The 23,032-nt window shown below is 40.8% G+C and overlaps 1 protein-coding gene and 1 non-coding gene across 2 annotated transcripts in view; one reads left to right on the forward strand and one right to left on the reverse strand.

The window, feature by feature from the left end:
* LOC148360710 (sodium/potassium/calcium exchanger 3-like) overlaps positions 1-23,032 on the reverse strand; it is a 54,868-nt gene that overhangs the window by 23,856 nt on the left and 7,980 nt on the right. The window contains exons 2-5 of the mRNA XM_088341608.1: positions 18,964-19,077; positions 10,436-10,512; positions 6,694-6,768; positions 5,927-6,011 (exon numbers count right to left, since the gene is read on the reverse strand). Coding sequence (XP_088197734.1) covers positions 5,927-6,011; positions 6,694-6,768; positions 10,436-10,512; positions 18,964-19,077 — 351 coding nt within the window. The remainder of the gene's footprint in view (positions 1-5,926; positions 6,012-6,693; positions 6,769-10,435; positions 10,513-18,963; positions 19,078-23,032) is intronic.
* trnaf-aaa (transfer RNA phenylalanine (anticodon AAA)) lies at positions 16,786-16,858 on the forward strand. The gene has a single exon. It is a non-coding gene; the product is annotated as a tRNA-Phe (tRNA).

Here is a 23,032-nt window from a genome sequence, read left to right on the forward strand (position 1 = left end):
AACGCTTGAAACAACAGTGAGCAACAGCAATCCCAAGAGTGGCAAGATAATTAATTATCAAACATGTCCAAAACTTGACATCAAGTTACATTTTGCTGAGTTTCCGGCAATGCAAAATGATTTTTCTCTTTTGAATGAATTGACTCATGTACTATTGCAAAGGTTGTACGGCCTGCAAACGTCGTTTGTTCTTACAATTCTTTCACAAGATATCCATTTCTTTTTATTTCCTGATATATTTTGTCGCATAATATTAACATTTTTGGGGGCTTATTGAGTCGGTTGTAAGATACAGAACTGTACTTAATCACAGTTTTTAGTGGAAGTACAATGTTGGCAACAAGATTCACTTGATATAATTGGAAATTATTTGAATGCAACACAAACTTTTTCTTCTTTTTTCCGTGTTTTTTTCTACTTTTTTCCTTTAAAAAAAATCTCATTGTGTTTATTTTTTCTTTTTTTCTCTTCCTTTTGTTTCTTTTTTTCTCAGCTTTTCACTACTTTTTCATTTTGGTACTTTTTTCTTTTTTGTTCTATTCCCCCCTTCCTTTAAGTCATTTTGTGCATAATTTTACATAATATTTGGTCATGTTGGGATTAAAGAAGCAAAAACAACCTGAAGAGCCGTTTAGGACCCGAAAGAGCCAGTTCCTTTTAGTGAGCCGAGCTGAAGAAGCCGGTTCTCGACAAACTCTACTAACTTTACTCAACTTCGTTCTACTTTGACTCGACTTCAAAATACCGCATTTAGGACTCAACGTCAGGGGAACCCGTGTATTTTTACCTTCATGCACTGTAACTTTGACTTAAGTCGCTTCTTAATTAATAATTTTGAGCCCTCATTTTTGTGCGCCGGCTAAATTTTCTTGTGCGCTGAGAATGTGCGAGCAGTGCGCAATTGCCCACGCGCGCAGCTTAGGGGGAACACTGCACAAATATAACACGGGTTAATTTGACCCACCTTCCTGTGCTGATTTACAACCACCATAGAAAATTGTATTTTTTTTTTTTCAGGAGATTCTGCATGAATATTATTTCTGTTTAGAAGAAACTAATAATTGTATTCTGTCACGTCCAGAACAAAGGGAAGCAAGGCGCTCACACAATCTGATCGAGATCTGAAAACGGAAGTAGATCTTCCGGAGCGGGAGATAGCGGTGTCAAGGACGGAAAAAACAGGTCAATAGCAGGGACAGGAGAGCAAAGACATGGTCGGGATCAAAAACGGGTCATAAGTCGGGACGGGAGAGCAAACGTGGTCAGGATCAAAAACAAGTCGTCGCCGGAGACAAACGGGGAGATCAGGAACAGACGGGTGGAAAAATCGGTGCAAAAAGCGGGACTGGCGGGAGCCAGAGTCAAAATGCTTGCCTTGTAACAACAGAAGTTTGCTGGCGGACTGACAACAGGCGAGTGAAAGGACTGGGCTTAAAAAGGACAGGGAACCAATCAGACGAGCGGGAACAGGTGATCCAAATCAGTCATCACGACAGTATTCATCACTACTTTTTATCAATTTAAATTTTTGCTGTGTTTGTTTTAATGTTCGCAGTTAGTTTTAATTGAAGTCATTGATGAGGTCTGGAAGCAAGCTGGGTTAAATACAGTCAGTAAAAAATTAACAGAAAAATGTATACTGTATATACAGTAAAATCCTACCTCACTGGCAGAAAATGTTGCCTAATTATGTGTAATTGTTTCCATTTTAAGATATTTTGCCTTGTTTTTCTAAGTATATATGAAATAATTACCAGTATACATAAATTAAGGAATTTGTCAGGACCAGAACGGAAACAGGACCCAGTTGTGTTACGTTTCTCACAAGTTTTATTGAAGGAAAAAAAGAAAGGGCTGCGCCCACGATCCGGTGGTCGCTGGACGCGGGAACCAAGTCGCTCTCGTACTCGGATTGTGCTCCGAACGAGGAAGTGGATCTTTCGTAGCGAGCAGTGTTCTCGTTTGCCCCCGTCCCTGCGTCCTAGACGCATCATTTTTGCTGGGGACGCATAGTGTCGAATCAAGGTGCGTCCCGGGACGCAACTTTTTTTTACACCAAATTGTCATTATTATCCGATTACTTTTTTTTTTTAAAAAACAAAGATTTACCGCTCTCCAAACTTTTCGTCAGGCAGATCCGCCATTGTTGTTTTGGTCTCGCGCCGATCTCGGCAAACGAGATCTCATTCTTCGAGATGACGTCATTGTTTTGGTGGTTGTCGAGTGAAAGAGAAGTATGCCTCCGTAAAAGCAGTTGGTATTAGGTGCAAATCAACAAAAAAAATGGTAATTTCTTCAGTGTCGGTAATAAGTCGAAACATAATACAGAAAGTGGTAACAACGGCAATAATTCCGGTATGAAAAAACGGCGGAGAAATTCTTCAGAAGACCGCAAAAGCAAGGAAAACACGTGTTTTGAAGCGAACGATTCAACGAAAGAAAATTAACAAAAGAATACTCCTAGGAAGAAAAGGATTTTTCTGCCAAAATGGACTTAATTATATTCAACGTTACGCTATGGGGAGGATGATAATGGAGGCTACATGTTCTGTGATGCGTGCACCCAGTGTGACAAAAAAACTGGATTGCATCAATCATATCGCAATACAAACTTTCAGAAAAGCACATTGGATCGGCACAATGACAATGAAAACCACAAATCTCATCTCATCTCATTAGCTGCACCGCTTATCCTCAGTAGGGTCGCGGGGTCGCTGGAGCCCATCCCAGCAATCATCGGGCAGTGGGCAAGGGACACCCTGAACTGGTCGCCAGCCAATCGCAGGGCACACGGGGACAGACAACTCACTCGCTCATTCACACCTAGGGAAAATTTGGACCGGCCAATTCACCTGAAATGCATGTTTTTGGAATGTGGGAGGAAACCGGAGTGCCCGGAGGAAACCCACGCAAGCACGAGGAGAACATACAAACTCCGCACAGAAAGTCTGGAGCTGGATTTGAACCCACGCAGGAGGTTCCCATGACTTGAACTGTGCCGCACATGCGCTAACCACTGCGCCGCCGTGCTGCCCTAAACCACAAATTAGGTATGGAAATTCCGTTGCTGCAATTGGACCTTGAGGGACAGCAAACCACAAAGAATATATGAACTGAAAAATCAAGTGATTAAAACTGCATGAATATATAGACTAATATTTCAGCAATATTATTTTGCATAATGTACAATATTTTTCTGAACTGAAAAATCTGAAGTTATAACTGCTTTGTATTGCCAATTAAGTGTTAAAACTGAATGAATATATAGATTTATATTTATATATTGATATATTTGTCGCCGATTTACAATTTCAACCTCAATAACACTAAATTTTGGGGACCCATAGATCTTTGTTGGGACCCATAGATTTTTGAGCATGCGAGTCCCCGGGACCCATCACTTTTCACAGGTAAAATGAACACTGGCGGTGTCAGTAGCCGGGACTGGGAGAGCAAGGCGTGGTCGGGGTTGTAAGCGAGTAATAAGTAGACGAGGTAGAGTAGACGTGGTCGGGGACAAAAAAAGTCGTAAACCGTGACAGGAGAGCAGGCAAAAAACGGGAAAGGTGGGAGTCAGGGTCGAAAAAGGCATGCTTAGTTTTAACTGAGGTTCGCAGACGGACTGACAAAAGGGGACAGACAGAACTGGGTTGAAATACTGACAGGGAGCCAATCAGAACCGCCAAATGAGCCGCTGAGTCACATCAGTAATCATGACAGAACTATCTTATCTAGCAGATGGTGGATTATTTTGCTCATGGTAATGAAGATATGCTTAAATAGGCAAAAGACGGTCAATGGGTTATATTTTTGCATCACGAAAAATAAGAAATGACAGTTAAAAAAGACATTTGACACCTGAATGATAAAAGAAAACAAGAAAATCTTCCATCTGCTAAATTACTCTGTTTTTCTACCTTCAGTATACATTTTCCTTTCATGATAGTATAATAAAAATAATAGCTTAGAATGAGGAAAACAAACTTAGAAACACTTTCTGCCTATGGAGTAGTTTTTTTAGCTGGGTAGAAGGTTAATTCAGTATGGTCGACTTTTAGGCTTTAAACGAAATTTAATAAAACCGATATGAGCTTGTGATTCAAAGATATAGTGACGATAATGACAGGGTATGTACAGTTGTTTGAAACCCTTGAAAATTAATTTTAATGTTTAAAAGAATTTTATGTTTGAAAACTAACATAATTTTTGTAGAGTGCTTGTAAATGCTTGTAAATTAATGCCATGCTTCTTGGCAGTCTGACTCAATGGACCATGTACTGTAAATTCCGGACTATAAGCCACTACTTTTTTCCCTAACTTTCAACCCTGCGGCTTATTCAGTGATGCGGCCAATTTATGTACGTTTTCTAACAGCCGCTAGTGGCGCTCGAGTGTTGCTACCATTAACTGCCCTGTCAAAGCTATATTATTATTATTAAAGCTTTGAAAACTCTCACGGTGTACCGTCTTTCTTTGTAAATATGTGTAACCCATGTATATTATGTATTTGCAACTGTATATTTTTGTAATGTATTTATTTGTATTAGTTAAGACACTTATTCTGATACGGGTGAACGAAAAATGAGGGGCGGAACAAACGCGGGGTGCCGAGTTTAAGTGGGGACCGCTAAAGGTGAGGGACGGACAAGGAAAGAAGTGGGGGTAAAAAGTTGGTTAAAGAAAAAGGAGTTGCATGAGTAAATGTGTTGATCTGATATATTTTTCCAACCCTTACTTTCGGAAATATAAAATTTTTTCCTTGGATTACTTTCAACGGGACCCGGACTCTGCAGGTCTGCATCAAACCTTAAGTACCGGTATCATTTTCCGTTCAGTTTGCCGGCTGTGATTTTTATACTGTGGACTTTAACGAAGAACATTTAGTTTCAATCGCGGGACTTGAAGTCGGGTTTGGGTTAATTTTGTGTTTGTGTTTGTGTTACATGCTTAAATGTGGGCGCATGCGGCTTATATACAGGTGCGGCTTCTGTATGTACAAAATTGTTGGAATTATATACATATATTTATCCTACAGTTGACATTAATATGTTATAAGTGTTCTCAGCCCTTTTTGTAGAGTTTTCAGTTTGTAAGCTGTTCTTCAAGGCCATGGGTTGTTTTTGTGCAATCTGTCTCACATACCAATGGATGCACCCTGACCTGGAATAAATCTGTGCGTGCAATAACTCAAGTTGTTTTTCACCAAGAGCCTTGGGGGAAGAAGAAAGGGAGGTGCCCAGGACAGAGGTCACCTGTCATCATCGGGTGGAAAGCAGGCCGTGCGAAAGAAGATTAATTAACTCCGCGTAGCAACAGTGCGAACCTTAAGAAGGGAGGGATCGGAGATTTCTTTAGAGTGAGCGAGGAGATTTGTAACAGCCCGGTCTCCGCCGCTCTCATTATAATGATTAATAAAATAACCAATTCTCAATGACCGATTCTCTATGTCTTCTTTTATTTCAGAGCGTTTTATTAAAAATGTTGGGGACTTAAACCTAACAAAAATCGGTTTTCCTCTTAAAATGTGGTGGGTGGGGCTTATAATCAGGTGCGCTCTATAGTCCGGGATTTACGGTATATAATGAAGAAAAATAAATGATGCTGACATGTTAGCTCTGGCGGCTTTGCTTCGCAATGGTATTTCTCATGTGCGCTCCCTTCTCAAGGTTTCTTCTTTTTCCTCATGTTGAGGTTTTTGAGTTTTTCGAGTTTTTCTTGCCCTCGTGTAGGTTTTAGATCAGGGAATGGTGTAATAATAGTCTGTGGTTTGCTATAATCTCTGGTCTGTGCAGCCCTTTGAGATTAAGGGCTACACGAATAAACGTGAATTGACTTGTCTTATCAATGCTTTGAATATCTGTTTCTCTGACATCATCACCTTAAAGATATCAATATTGAAAGAATAACATGTTACAGCTCTTCATACCAATAATGGACGTGAAGAGCTCAGGAGCCGAGCTGCCTGCGGCCATGAAGGTTGCACCTGCCACGTCTTCACTGAGATGAAGATGCTGTAATATCCAGAAAGAGAAATAAAGAAAGACCGTCATCCTCTTATCAACTTCCATCCAACTACAGTTTTATCAGTTTGGTAAGGAGGGGTTGGCTCAAAAATATGTCAATATCGAAATTTTGGTGAGCCTTATGGCTCAAAGTATTTGTTTATTGGAGCAACCCTTTCTTAATCTTATTATCCATCCATCCATTATCTGCACCGCTTATCCTCAGTTTGGTCACGGGGTGCTGGAGCCCATCCCAGCCATCTTCGGGCAGTGGGCAGGGGACACCCTGAACTGGTTGCCAGCCAATCGCAGGGCACACAGGGACAGACAATTTGCTCGCTCATTCACACCTAGGGACAATTTGGACCGTCCAATGAACCTGACATGCATGTTTTTGGAAGGGAACTGGAGTGCCCGGAGGAAAGCCACGCAAGCACGGGGAGAACATGCAAACTCCGCACAGGAAGACCCTTAGATGGATTTAATCCCATGACCTCAGAACTGTGCCGCAGACGCGCTAACCACCCATCCACGGTGCTGCTTAATCTGATTAAATCCAAGAAAAATGTAAAGTATGTTTAATGTAAGAATGTCAGGCAATCTAAAATCAGGATTATGCAACTTTCTTTAATAACAATATACTAATCAATAAAAAGTGACATAATCAGTTATTCACAATTAAATACAGTACCTCGCATATCTTCTCCAGAGAAGGGACAAAATAGTCATCACAGACCAAGGCTAGAGCACAGAACATATAAATAGTCTGTGGAGACAAAAATGAAAAAGGCACCGTTAGCTCATCTCATCTCATCTCATTAGCTGCACCGCTTATCCTCAGTAGGGTCGCGGGGTGCTGGAGCCCATCCCAGCAATCATCGGGCAGTGGGCAGGGGACACCAGAATACAAGGCATATGAAAATTAAAACATAAAAAAAACGTCAGAAATCATAAAAAAAGTTGATTTCATAGATCACAAATATTAGGAAATCTGGTTTCTAAATTAAGGTGATTTGTTCATGAATAAAGGAGAGATATTATATAATGCATTTCCGATTTTATTTACTGCATTGGTGTTTCTGTAGTACAGTGGTTAGCACATTCGCATGACGGGCGAAAGGTCCCCGGTTTGAGACCAAATGGAAAAAGATGTTGGCCTGGAGAGGGATGGGCACCACCTGGCTTTACTTGCCCAAGACACACTGTATATGTGCTTTTTGTACTCTTGTATTTTTATATACTCTTATACCTTTGTGCTCTTATATCTTTATACGTTTATATTTTATTGTATACTCAATAAGTGTGTGGTTTTATGATTTCACTTGGTGTTCAGAGACAAGCACCTCCAAGGTCAAAAGAGTAACTTCCCAAGCACCAAAAAATGTGCCTCTGATTAAAAAGCTAAAACTTAAAAGGCCACTAACAGTTTCTCAGGCTACTCTTTTAGCTGTTAATCAAGATGGCCTTGCCTCACACATTCCAAGTCTGCTCGAAAGCAAATTACAGAGACACTTTGTGTTATAAAGTTTCGCTATCCTCCTTGCTCATTTATTATACTCGCACGCCATATCACGACCAACATTATACCAGTGTTCTCGTCCTAGACGCATCATTTTTGCTGGGGACGCATAGTCTAAAATCAACGTGCGTCCCCGGGACGCAACTTTTTTGACACAAAATTGTCATTATTACCCGATTACATTTTTTTTTTTGAACAAAGATTTACCGCACTCCAAACTTTTCGTCAGGCAGATCCGGCAGATGTTGTTTTGGTCTCGCGGTTCGAGTTTTCGTCTGCACGCCGATCTCGAGTTGTGTGGTGAAAAGTCCGTCTCTTTTTAGAGAACCGGCTTTTTCGGCTCAACACATTCAAGAGAGCCGGCTCTCAAACGGCTCACTTGCTTTGATGCATTATATTACGAATTATTATGTTGTATGAAGAAGTTAAGAAAAAAGGAAGTATAAAAGGAGAAAATGTAAAAAAGACAGGTTTGTGGTTATCCCTATAATCAGCATATTACCAACAATAATTTGATGCAGAAAATGAAAATGAATAGTTTGATAAATAAAACTAAATGAATATATAGATTTTTATTATATATTTGTCACCGATTTACAATTTCAACCTCGATAACACTAAATTTTGGGGACCCCTAGATCTCTGTTGGGACCCATAGATTTTTGAGCATGCGAGTCCCCGGGACTCATCACTTTTCACAGGTAAAATGAACTGTTGTACACTGCATTTCAATATGTGATTCCTATCTAAACCAATCAGATTTCTTTTCTGTGTTCATATAAACCAATCAAATGTGTAGTTTCATTCTTGTGCTTTCCAATAAATGAGCCTTCTGTCAGAGGAGCCGATCCTGGATGCACGCACCTCTGGTGGACGGGGCTCTCAAAAACCTGAATTTCCAACTCAGAGTGTGTTCTTTTCTTCTTTCTACTAAAATCTCAAGTTTTAACCTTGACACACCACAGGAATGGTGCCCCAACGATCCTGGTGGTCAAGGGAATCTATGCAACCAACTGACACATTTTTGGTCCATTAAGTGCATCAGGGTATTAGGCACACTCTTGAATTCTTGGCAATGTTTTGTTTTTAGGTGCACCTTATAGTCCAGAAAATCCGGTAATTAAATTCAAGACACACACAAAGGACAGAAAATATGAAAATGAACCAAGGGTCTCCAACGTATATGTACTAAACCCTTTGCATTTTCTTCTTTGGAGCGGCAGTGGCAGTGGCTCAGGAGGTAGAGCGCTCGTCTTGGGATCAAGAGCTCACAGTTCGAATCCCGGCTCCTCTGTGTTACATGTCGAAGTGTCCTTGGGTAGGACACTGAACCCCTGATGCCCCCAAAAAGCAGGTTAGCGCCTTACATGGCTGCAGGGCCGCTATTGGGAAATGTGAAGCACACTGTAAAGCGCTTTGGGAAGTCTTGACTTGAAAAGCGCTATATGAATACAGATCATTTCATTTGGGGCGGCAGTGGCTCAGGAGGTAGAGCGCTCGTCTTGGGATCAAGAGATCTTAGTTCGAATCCCGGCTCCTCTGTGTTACATGTCGAAGTGTCCTTGGGTAAGACACTGAACCCCTAATTCCCCCAATAAGCAGGTTAGCGCCTTACATGGCTGCACGGCCGGCTTTCCCGACGCCGCATGACATCACCGGCTCGAACGAGACGAAGACTCTGGTAAAAACAGGGGTTGGAGACTACGCGCTAGAATAACAGCTGAACCATTGACACACACTGCTCACTCGATATGGAGTTTCTAGCAGTATCGTGCAGACCCTTCTATGTACCAGGAGACTTAACCGTGGTCTTTGTGTTTGCTGTTTACTTTCCACCGCTAACCGTTTCACCGGATGCTAACGTTAGCATAGCGCTAAATCTCCTGCCCGCTGCTATCAATAAACAGCAGCTTGCACACCCCAACGGAGCTTTATCGTCGAAGGCGACTTTAATCGGGCATGTTTATGGACTGTACTCCCAAATCCATTCAATTGTGGACTGAGCATTTCGGAAAAACACTGGACTATGTGTAATGTAAGATCAAACATCAAACATTCCGGTTGTATCCAGCAACTCTGTTTGACCCCCGGAGGAAAACAAAGCCTACTTACAACAAAGTCAGTTAGTTCTTTGTTCCTTTATCTCTTTGTTTCCTTATCCTCACTGTAAATGTGGAACTGGAGTCGTCCAATTTCGTTGTCACAGCATATCCCATGTTGTAACAATGACATTAAAGGCATCTCATCTCATCTCATTAGCCGTACCGCTTATCCTCATTAGGGTCGCGGGGGGGCTGGAGCCCATCCCAGCCATCTCCGGGCAGTGGGCAGGGGACACCCTGAACTGGTTGCCAGCCAGTCGCAGGGCACACAGGGACAGACAACTCATTCGCTCATTCACACCTAGGGACAATTTTGGACCAGCCAATTCACCTGAAATGCATGTTTTTGGAACGTGGGAGGAAACCGGAGTGCCCGGAGGAAACCCACGCAAGCACGGGGAGAACATACAAACTCCGCACAGGAAGTCTGGAGCTGGATTTGAACCCATGACAGGTTCCCATGACATGAACTGTGCCGCACAAGCGCTAACCACTGCGCCGCCGTGCTGCCATTAAAGGCATATTCTATTCTATTCTGTTCTATTGGGAAATCTGAAGCACACTTTTAAGCGCTTTGGGAAGTCTTGACTTGAAAAGCGCTATATAAATGCAGATCATTTCATTTAATTTCATTTCTCCTATACAAATCAATATAATATTCTAAATGTTGCAATTGTACAACAAACAATTTGATTTCCTTTTTGAAGTTTCACCAACTCCCACAAAAACCCTGTTTAAAATGTAAGAGAACTGATCTCATAAAAGAATAAAAACACTCTGTTGAATGATTTCATTAACTCTGGTTAACTTACACACAAGACATGCAAGGCCACTGCTCCCTCCGCTCGCTCTTTATTTGTAAACAGATCGTTGGGGAACTCGTGCAGAGCTGAAAAACAGAAATATATTCGCAGAGTTAGGAGAATACGGTACAGTGGCTTGCGAAACTATTTGCCCCCCTTGAACATTGCCACATTTCAGACTTCAAACATAAAGATATAAAACTGTAATTTCTTGTGAAGCTTCAACAATAATTGGGACACAATCATGAAGTGGAACAAACTTCATTGGATATTTTAAACTCTTTTAACAAATAAAAAACGAAAAAGTCGGTGTGCAAAATTATTCAGCCCCTTTACTTTCAGTGCAGCAAACTCTGTCCAGAAGTTCAGTGAGGATTTCTGAATGATTCAACGTTGATCTAAATGACTAACGATGATAAATGGAATCCACCTGTGTGTAATAAAGTCCCTGCATAAATGCATCTGCACTTTGATAGTCTCATAGGTCTGTTTGAAGCGCAGAGAACATCACGAAAAACGAGGAACACACCAGGCAGGTCCGAGATACTCTTGTGGAGAAGTTTAAAGCTGGATTTGGATACAAAAAGATTTCCCAAGGTCACAAAGTTCAAGGGGGCCAAATAGTTTTGCAAGCCACTGTATCTTCCCCAGTTGAGTTCAAAAATTAATTTAAGCATAAAAAAGGCCTGTGGTTTTGTAAATGCAATCATATTGTCCCAACCCGAAAGACTATGTGTTTGCCTAGCTTGGCCTGTTCTTTACAAGCTGAGTACTACACTAAATATAAAATCCATATTTTGGGAATGAAAATAGGGATAAACTACATGTATACTTCATAAATACCTTGTAGCTCTTTTTTGAAGGGCTAAACAGTCACAGGTGCCGAAATATGTCATACTTCACTCTCCACCATCAAATATAACACAACCTGGACCTGATTGTCTGTCCCTAATCAATCTCATATTTAATTGGTTTCACAAATGAGAAGAAAATTAGATAGCTACATAGATAGCGAGATAGCGAGCTAGCGAGCTAGCTAGCTAGATAGCTGTATAGATAGATAGATAGATAGATAGATAGATAGATAGATAGATAGATAGATAGATAGATAGATAGATAGATAGATAGATAGATAGATAGATAGATAGATAGATAGATAGATAGATAGATAGATAGATAGATAGATAGATAGATAGATAGATAGATAGATAGATAGATAGATAGATAGATAGATAGATAGATAGATAGATAGATAGATAGATAGATAGATAGATAGATAGATTTTACTTATGCTCATAATTTGAGATTAGGGAGACAAAATTGAGGAAAATAACACACAATCTTTGGAGGGAAGGGGTCATTTTGTAAATTCAATTTCTCAAGTCAAACACGGATACCGCTGAGAAAGTATGCCTGTTCTCCTTGATTCAACAGACTCGTCTCATTGAAGTAGTGAAGGCCTTATGGCTGTTGACAGGGGAGAAAACACCTTGATTATTTGAAGTATCAGCGGGTTTCTTGGAGGGTGTGTTGTTATGTTTTCCACTTGCAAGCATTTTATCCTCACATGGGAACTTGGACGTTTTTTGCTGATTTAATTAGCACAATTTAAAAAAAAAAAATTAAGAAGGTAAGCTCTACAAAAATTGCATATCTTGAAGCATCATTTTATTTTGTCAGTATGTTTAAAGGTATGGGCAGCACGGCGGCGCAGTGGTTAGCGCTTGTGCGGCACAGTTCATGTCATGGGAACCTGTCGTGGGTTCGAATCCAGCTCCAGACTTTCTGTGCGGAGTTTGTATGTTCTCCTCGTGCTTGCGTGGGTTTCCTCCGGGCACTCCGGTTTCCTCCCACATTCCAAAAACATGCATTTCAGGTGAATTGGCCGGTCCAAATTGTCCCTAGGTGTGAATGAGCGAATGAGTGTTCTGTCCCTGTGTGCCCTGCGATTGGCTGGCAACCAGTTCAGTGTGTCCCCTGCCCACTGCCCGAAGATGGCTGGGATGGGCTCCAGCCCCTCCGCGACCCTAATGAGGATAAGCGGTACGGCTAATGAGATGAGATGAGATGAGTTTGTTTAAAGGTACATTGTGTAATATTTGTGGCTCAGGAGGTAGAGCGCTCGTCTTGGGATCAAGAGATCGTAGTTCGAATCCCGGCTCCTCCGTGTTACATGTCAAAGTGTCCTTGGGTAAGACACTGAACCCCTAATACCCCCAATAAGCAGGTTAGCGCCTTACATGGCTGCACGGCCGCTATTGGGAAATGTGAAGCACATTGTAAAGCGCTTTGGGAAGTCATTGACTTGAAATATAAATGCAGATCATTTCATTTCATTTCATTAGCTTTTTGTTGGATATTCCTCATCAGAGCCTCTCGCTTCTTGTCCGCACGCCTGACTTTTAATCATTTCATGCCAGTCTAACTCGTCGGGGAATTTTGAAGAAGCCACTGCCTGGCACCAAGGGGTTTTGCCTTCGATTTAGCTTGTTTTCCCTGGCACCATAGCTTTGCCATTCTGCTTGGTTGAACATGTTCAGAAGTACAAACTTGTCACGCAAGCAGATGTATTCTGCTGTTCAAGTCTTATCTCCTCTTCCTTGTCCTGACTTCCTCCAAGGCTTTTCTTCTGCTTCATGACAACATTGCAAAATAAGGCAACATTCCAAGCTTTTGGAACTAGCAATGTGACTTCAGGACACGAACAAATACATGAGTGTGCAAAAATTTGGTGCCGTAGGTAAACAGGTCAAGTCACATTTATTTTAGTAAATCTTTGTTTCCTTTAATCACTGGACGGTGGATATTTGGTTTGCTCATGGCTATTTTTGAGATTCCTTTCTTGGCCAAGCCAGCTTTGGGCATGTCTTACAGACAGCAGGAAACAATATAAGAGCACGTGGCAAACAAGCAATACTCAAAGATGAAGAAGGGGTGGGTACAAGTCTTTTTTCAACAAATATTATATCATGCTGGTTATCTGCTAAGCTAACCAGAAAATAGCAAGATTAGGATAACCTTAATCACAACAAGGTTCAAAACGCTACACAAACCACCAGTACAAAATCTCCTGATCTAAAACCGAATGCCAGGAAAAACTCCAAAAACTTCAGCATGAGGAAAATTGAGAAAGCTTTAGAAGGGGTCACACATAAGGTAAACCTCCTTCCAGGATGACAAGGCTGCAATGGGTGTTACATAAGTAATAACTGAAATTTTGTATAAAGTTAAATTGACAGTAACAAAAAGCTTCCTGTCTCAAAATAATTTATTGATAATTATTTGGTTCATGAACGAAACGGCCTTAATGAGCTGGATCTTTGAATTGAATGACAATTAGTTGTCTACCCATTAATCTGGAGCCGGCTCGTATCAAGACGTTATATAACTCTCTAACGCTCAACCTAGCTCCCTAAATCCTTCCCAAAATCCAGATCAAGGTCCAACCCTTGGTCTACAAAACACTAGGTCTCCAACTCCCTAAGTCTTCAACTGCCTAAGTCTCCAACTCCCTAAGTCTCCAACTCCCATACTCTAAACCTAACTCCTTTACTCATTAACTCCAACCCTAACTACATAACTCCCTAACTCAAAGCCGAACTCCTTAACTCTATATCTCCAAGCCTAACTCTTTATTTACCTAACTCTAACCTAACCCTAACAATTTAATTCTCTAACTTCAACCCCAATACCCTAACTCCAACTCTAATTCCAACCCTAACTCCTTAACTTCCCAACGCCAACCTTACAGTAACTCCATAACTCATAAAATCCAATCCAAACTCGTCAACTTCCCAACACTAACCCTAACTCCTTAACTCCCCAACTCCAACCATAACACTTTAATTCCCTAACTTCAACCCTAATTCCAACCCTAACTCCTTAACGCCCTAATTACAACTCTAAGTCTTTAAATCCCTAATTTCAATCCTAACTCCTCAACTCCAACCATAGTTCCCTAACTCCAAACCTAATTCCCCAACTCCAACCCTAACTCCTTAACACTATCCCTAACTCTAACCTTGATTTCAACACGAACCCTTAACTCATTAACTCCACAACTCCAACCCTAACACTTTAATTCTCTAACTTCAACCGCAATACCCTAACTCCAACCCTAATTCCAACCCTAACTCCTTAACACTAACACTAACTCTTTAACTCTAACCTTGATTTCAACACGAACCCTTAACTCATTAACTCCACAACTCCAACCCTAACACTTTAATTCTCTAACTTCAACCGCAATACCCTAACTCCAACCCTAATTCCAACCCTAACTCCTTAACACTAACCCTAACTCTTTAACTCTAACCTTGATTTCAACACGAACCCTTAACTCATTAACTCCACAACTCCAACCCTAACTCTTTATTTCCCTAACTCCAACCCTAACACTTTAATTCGCTAACTTCAACCCCAATACCCTAACTCCAACCCTAATTCCAACCCTAAATCCTTAACTTCCCAACGCCAAACTTAGTCACTCCATAACACACTAATTCCAATCCAAACTCCTTAACTTCCCAACACTAACCCTAACTCCATAACTCCAAACCTTATTAACTCGATAACACTAACCCTAACTCCTTAACTCCAACCTTAACACTTTAATCCCCTAACTTGAACCCCTAACCCCTTAACTCCCTAATTCCAACTCTAACTCTTTAATTCCCTAACTTCAACCATAACTCCTCAACTCCCTCACTTCGACCCTAACTCCTCAACTCCGACCCTAACTCCTTAACTCCAACCCTAACTCCCTAACTCCAACCCTAACTCCCTAACTCCAACCCTACCTCTTTAACTGTAACCTTAATTTCAACCCTAACCCATTAACTCCCTAATTCCAACTCTAACTCTTTAATTCCCTAACTTCAACCATAACTCCTCAACTCCAACCCTAACTCCCTAACTCCAACCCTAACTCCTTAACTCCAACCCTAATTCTTTAACCCTAACCCTTCAACTCTGACCCTAACTCCCCAACTCCAACCCTAACTCCCTAACTCCAACCCTACCTCTTTAACTGTAACCTTAATTTCAACCCTAACCCATTAACTCCCTAATTCCAACTCTAACTCTTTAAATCCCTAACTTCAACCATAACTCCTCAACTCCAACCCTAACTCCCTAACTCCAACCCTAACTCCTTAACTCCAACCCTAATTCTTTAACCCTAACCCTTCAACTCTGACCCTAACTCCCCAACTCCAACCCTAACTCCTTAACTCCAACCCTAACTCTTTAACTCCAACCTTAATTTCAACCCTAACCCCTTAACTCCCTAATTCCAACTCTAACTCTTTAATTCCCTAACTTCAACCCTAACTCCTCAACTCCAACCCTAACTCCTTGACACCAACCCTAATTCTTTAACTCTAACCTTAAGTTTAACTCTAACCCCTCAACTCCCTAACTCAGGCTTGGTTGTCAGGATTCTACAGAACTTGCCTAGTGAACTAAATTGAATTTGAGTGATAGATTAAGAAAATATCTAGAAATTGAAAACATGCAGTCTTGGGACCCTAGAGTGAAGCGTTGTCGACCCCTTGAGCTAAATAAAATTCCATATGTAATTTTGTTTCTTAAATTCTTAAAAAATAACTACCCGCAATTATGAAGCTATCACTGGTAGATGTCAAGAAAGCGTTACGACTAGAAGTTGAACTGACCAGCCAAATCACCCTGGCCGACAAATTTCAAATTAAAAAGCAAATGAAAAATAAAGACTGAAACAAGTTAGGAAATGAGGGCGCTCAATATTCCCCAAAAAGATGATTAAAGTTGCATTGTTGGCCCTGGGAGAATGTGAACAAGCACATCCTGTGTATATCTCATACATAATGTGAGCACACGTGGAGGGCCGGGGGCTTCTTCTGCACACGCTCGCTAGGCGATGATGATGGAATCTGGCACATTGCATGTCCCCGGAATAGTTACCGTGCTGAGTAATGCGACATTTAAGGACTCCTGTTTTTCTCACGCTTTGCGCAGTCCATGACAGGCACACACCCTTCCCGAACAAACAGTAGTCGTAGGTAACAAAAGTTGTGTCCGGATGCATATTGAGAGATATTCTCCTTGTGTCCCGGTTGTCATGGCGCCCAATTGGCCCCGCCCGTGTGGCACCAGCTGCGGTTCATCAACAGTTTGGCTTTCTGTCTATTTATGCTTAGTGCTCTCATTTTTCCTTTGTCAGTCTGTCAATGAACTTCTGCCCCGCAAGATGTGGGTTTTCAACTGGGTCCTGTTTCTGTTGATATTTCCTGTCCGGTGTTGTTCACGTTTATTTTGTCCTGTTTAATTTCGGTTTCCAGTTTTGTTTCAGTCTATTTTTGTCCTATTTATTATTTACTGTTTCCATAGTGTAGTGGTTATCACACTCGCCTAAATCGCGATAGGTCCCTGGTTCGAAACCAGGTGGAAACATATACTGGATTTCATTTTCAGCCTCGGCCGACAACATTGGTACTCATTTGCCTCCCTGCTTGGCGCTCGGCATTAGGGGTTGGAATTGAGGGGTTTGGTCACCGATTGACTCCCAACACATCAGTTGGGTTGGGCGAGGGGGCTGGGAATCCCCTCCTCTGTATCGATTTCCCAGAAAGAGTCAGAAAATACTCCAGCCACCTCCCACTAGGGGGACATGGCTCTGGTATTTATATATATATATATATATATATATATATATATATATATATATATATATATATATATATATATATATATATATAATTATTTTCTCCAGTTTTCGTTCCCGTCTAGTTTGTCCTGTTTATTTTCGATATCCTTGTTCATTATCTATCCTGTCTGTCCCGTCCTGTATCGACCCTATAAGTCCGATATCAACTCGGGCGATTGGCATCGATCTCGTCAGCCTCTGGCTTCCTATCATTTCACGCCAGACTGCTGCCTAACGTGCATGACTCCCCTTTTCCCATAAAATAAAAAGCTTGTGTAAGTAACGTCACGCGTTTGGGTCCTGATCCAATTCTGGTTCATGACACCTTGCAGCTAACAAAGAATGCATCCAGTGGAGCCCCCTTATACTGTATATCTAAATCATTTTTTTCAATTTTTAGGAATCTAGATACAGAGCTGCCAAATATTGAAAGTGGTATTTCGGAAGGGATAAAGAGAATTTAGATTACAGTCCAGATCCATCTGAGGTTGGCTAAAGAGCAATTGATTGATTGAGAGGAAGATTCGGAGAATGTTTTTTGGTCAGACAAAACAAAAAAAATACGACTTTATGCATATCGGCCCAATTTTTTTAATAATATATTGTTGCCGCTATCGGTGTGTGAGTGTGTGTGTGAATGGGTAAGTGTGAAGCACATTGTAAATGTCAAGAACCGGAACAGGAGGAAGACCCAAATGCGTGACGTTTCTCACACAAGCTTTATTTTACGGGAAATGGGGCAGTCATGCATGTTAACCCAAACGCCAGTGATTCGGCGAGCGTTGGGCGGAAGACGTAAGGCAGCAGTCTGGCGTGGAATGACAGGAAGCCAGAGGCCGACGAGTTTGATATCAATTGCACGAGCAGATATCGGACAGATGGGGTCGATACCGGACAGGACAGGAAAGACGGGATTGATATCAAAACAGAATATCGAAAATAAAAAGGACAAACTAGAGGGGAACGAAACTGGAAACCGTTATTAAACAACGGGACGGACAGGATTACCCTAGGAGAACGAAACTGGAAATCGTTTTTAAACAACGGGACGGACACAATTGATATCAAAACAGGATATCGAAAATAAACAGGACAAACTAGATGGGAATGAACTGGAAACCGATATTAATCAGGACAAAATAAACGGGAACAATACCGGACAGGAAATACCAACAGGAAACAGGACTGAGTCAAAACCCACGTCTTGCGGGGCAGAAGTCCGTTGACGGACTGACAGAGGAAGAGTGAGAGCATTGAGCTTCAATAGACGGAAAGCCAATCTGTCAACAAGCCGCAGCTGGCGCCACATGGGCGGGGCCAATTGGGCACCATGGCAACCGTGACAGTATAGGACTATCAAATACATTAACTATATACATTATAAATTGTATGTTGGTATTGTGTTCGTAGTAGAAGAGTGAGAACACTGAGCTTAAATAGAGGGAAAAGCCAATCCGTCAACGAGCTGCAGCTGGCGCCACATGGGAGGGGCCAATTGGGTGCCATGGCAACGTGACAGTTTTTGAGATCCATAAAAGTGATACAAATATTTGCTTATTGTTAGTTTATATCGTCAATAAATGATTTTAATCATGGCCGCACCTAGTCAACAGCGTTTGTCACTCCCAATGCTTAGTTTCACCCGTAAAAAAGTGAAACAAAATTATACCGATTTTTAATCAAAAATTAGGAGAGCGGTATACACAAAGAAACAGTTATTTCTAAATAGTAACATACATGGATGATGTTAAGGTTGATGTGAGTGATCAGGGTTGGTCTATTTCTAAATTTGAGAAATGGACACAAAAAGAACGAGAAATAGCTCATTTTTTTAGGGATTGATTGGTCTTACCTGGAGAAGTGCAATTCTTAACTATGCCCGTTTCCTCTGTGCTGCTGTTGTCCATTGTTTGGAGTATCTTTCTTCCTTCCCATCGTTCCTTGTAGTCGGTAATGCTGTTGTTACCTGTAAGATATGTGTCAGTGATAAGTGCTTTTAGTTTTTAATGTTTGATTCACACAACATAAGATATTTATTTAAAGACTCAGGGGAGGGTCTTTAGAACAGGTTGGACTTTCTTATCTTCAGGTGTCTCTCCCTGTTTTCCTTGCAAGCTCAAAATCCATTGATCTAGTCTGTCCTTATTTTTACTGTCGATTAAACTTAAAACTTATCAGTGAAATGAGACTGTTGGTTAGGACGGGGACAAGATGTTTAAAACACAAATAAAAACTGAGTTCTGATGTATTAAATCATTTCACAATGTATAAATACTTTAAAGTAGGGGTGGGGGATATGGCAAATATAAAATTCTCATCACACCACAATAGATAATGACAATGATGAAGATAACAATAATATAATATAGTATAATATGGTATAATATGGTATAACATAACATAACATAAAACAAAATAAAACAAGATAAAACAAGATAAAACAAGATAGAATAAGATAGAATAAGATAAAATAAGATAGAATAAGATAGAATAATATAAAATAAGATAAAATAAGATAAAATAAGATAAAATAGAATAGAATAGAATAGAATAGAATAGAATAGAATAGAATTGAATTAAAATAAATTAAATAATATAATATAATATAATATAATGTAATATAATATAATATAATATAATATAATGAAATGTAATACAATATAATATACCATAATATATTCTATTCTATTGTATTCTATTCTACTCTAGTCTCGTTATTTACATTTTCTTTCTTTTTAAACTATTTTATATAATTACCTTGTATTATACACTACAATATCTTTTTTACTCTATTCTTTTTATTCTTTTAAATCTATTATTTTATCATTATTGAGTGTTAGCGTGTCAAATGATTTCTTGTACAGTATATATTATGTTTATAGTTTATACTGACTGAATAAATAAATACAATATAATAGAATACAATATAAAGCAATACAATATAACATAACATAACAAAACATAACTGTCAGAACCAAAACAGACAGTAGACCCAAACGCGTAACATTTTCACACCAAGCTGTATTTATAGAAGCGGGGCAGTCATGCGCAGGAATAGAAACACCAGCGATTCGGCGAATGCTGGGCAGAAGAAGCGGGGCAGAGAAGTCAGGCGTGGAAAAACAGGAAGCCAGGGGCAGACGAGCAGGATACCGGAAAGGATGGGACAGACGGGATCGATACCGGATACAGAATACAGGATAATGGGGCTTGGATCAGGGATCGATACCGGATACAGGACACGGGACAGACGGGATCGATAACGAGCTGGTTACCGGACAGGACGGGACAGACAGGATCGATACCGGATACAGGATAATGATACTTGACATGACATGATATTTTGCTTGTTATTTAAATAAATATTCTTCATTTTAATGAAAGGCATTTTTTAACCCCTTGGACGCATTAAATAATGAACGCGGTCCCATTAAATTCAGCAAAATAATGTGTTTATCTTTATTCCTATCAGAATTTTGTAAGGAGTGGAGGTGGGGGGTGAAATCACTTTTAATACACGTATTAAAGTCCAGTTATCATTTTCAATTCTTGGGTCTATTTACTCACCATGCATCTAAAAAGAGGAAAAAACCAATATGTCACACCAACCTAGAAAGTTTCCATCCCAAACTCACAGATCACAACCAATTCGTACAACTCAAGTCCTTCTCCCCGGAACCCTCTCCAGGTACTAAAAGTGTGACTCAGGGCTCTGTCTTGGGGCCCTAGTTTTTACAACCTAACTCCTCCCACTGTATTTAACATTTTTTCCTACTCCTTGGCAGGTGATACCGATCTCTACCTTCCCTGCAAACCCAACTCTGTCATGAACGAGAACTGGAGGAGAACCCAAATGCGTAACGTTTCTCACACAAGCCTTTTATTTTATGGGAAATGGGGAGTTGTGCATGTTAGGCAGCAGTCTGGCATGGAATGACAGGAAGCCAGAGGCCGACGAGATCAATACCAATTTCCCGAGCAGATATCAGACGGATGGGGTCGATACTGGACAGGACAGGACAGACAGGATTGATATCAAAACAGGGTATCGAAAATAAACACGACAAACTGGAGGGGAACGAAACTGGAAACCGTTATTAAACAACGGGACAGACAGGTTTGATATCAAAACAGGATATTGAAATTAAACAGGAAATACTAGATGGAAACAAAACTGGAAACCAATATTAAACAGGACAAAATAAACGGGAACAATACCGGACATGAAATACTATATTGTCAATGAATTATTTTGATCATGGCCACTCCTAGATAACAGGATTGCACAGGCAGGATTGATATCGAAACAGTATATCGAAATTAAACAGGACATGCCAGACTGGAACGAAAACTGGAAATAATAATAAACAGGACAAAAATAGACGGGAACAATACCAGACAGGAAACGCAGGCAGGAAACCGCACAGAGTCAAAACCCACGTCTTGCGGATTAGAGGTTCGTTGACAGACTGCCAAAGGGAGAGTGAGAGCACTGAGCTTAAATAGAAGGGGAAGCCAATCTGTCAATGAGCCGCAGCTGGCGCCACGCAGTCGGGGCCAATTGGGCGCCATGGCAACCGGGACAAACTTTCAGCCACTCCACTCCCCAGTTCTGGAACTCACTAATACCTGATATGTACCCCCCCCCATTTTCTTACTGCACTATTTTGTTAAGTTTTAGTATTTATTGATTGTTTTATTTTAGTTTTTTAATCAATATCACCGTTTTATATTCTGTCTAAAGCGACCTTGGGTGTCCTTAAAGGCACCCTGAAATAAAATGTATTATTATTATCAATTCCAATCAAGAATTTCCCCTCAGACTTTGCACACGCAGGGATTTGTTTGCAGCTCTCATCGCTGTCGCCCCGTGAGGTTTAAATAACTCAACGCTCGGGTGTTAAATGCATTTTTCTTGTCCCCAGTCTGTTCTCATTAAGACTTAACAAGTTAGCCGGGAGATCAATTAAAATGGATTATTGATGATGCGTTTAATAGAGAGGTGCCTCATTGAGCTTGATGTTGTGGAACAGGAGACAGGGTACTCAAGGCATGAATCATTTCTGCACTCATTTATCTTTGTGGAGCAAAACAGGTCGGCAGGCAGGCGGAAGAGTGGCCAATGTGGTTTGAGGTCTAACACGCACGCGATTCTCCTCTAAGTACCGTCACTTCCGGACTATAGAGCGCACTTGATTATAAGCCGCACCCACCACTTTTTGAGTGATTTTCCACTTTTGTACTTACACAAGCCGCACCTGTGTATAAGCCGCGTGCGCCCGCATTAAAACTTGTGAGTTTAACCCAGACCAGGCTGTAAGTTCCACGATTGTGATTTTATAGAGATTAATTGTTTTATATTCTTTATCAATTATCCATTATCCGTCAAATCATAATACACTACAAAGCCAATAGGCCGAGACACTTGCTCACAGCCTGGGTCGAGGTTCTAGCCTCCTACCGACACAATCCAAAAGTCAATAGTACACAATCCTAGAACCACAGTCAGAAAGACGGTACACCGAGAGAGTTTTCAAAGCTTTAATGATAATAATATAACTTTCATCCCAAACCGTCACTGTGAAAGGTACCACCACGCTAGTAGCATCACGCTCGCAACGCATCAAATGTGCCTGTCAAAAAAAAAAAAGCATCCCCTAATTGTGAAATTCAAGGTAGATCGTCCTCAACTTCCTCCTCGTAACTATCGCCATCAAGGGCGTCTTCCTCATTATTGGAACGTACCTTTACTTAACAGACAATGTATGCATAAACTTAAAGGTTGCAGTCTTTCTTGGCGCACTTATTCTACAAGTCTTAATCTTACCTTTTATACTCCAGCGCCGCTGGTGGCCGTTAGAAAAATTACATAAAGTGGCCGCTTCACAGAATAAGCCGCAGGGCTGAACATTTGGGAAAAA

The sequence above is a fragment of the Urocampus carinirostris genome, chromosome 8 (assembly GCF_059441175.1).
Source record: "Urocampus carinirostris isolate Australia breed hairy pipefish chromosome 8, RoL_Ucar_1.0, whole genome shotgun sequence".
Classification (NCBI taxonomy): domain Eukaryota; kingdom Metazoa; phylum Chordata; class Actinopteri; order Syngnathiformes; family Syngnathidae; genus Urocampus; species Urocampus carinirostris.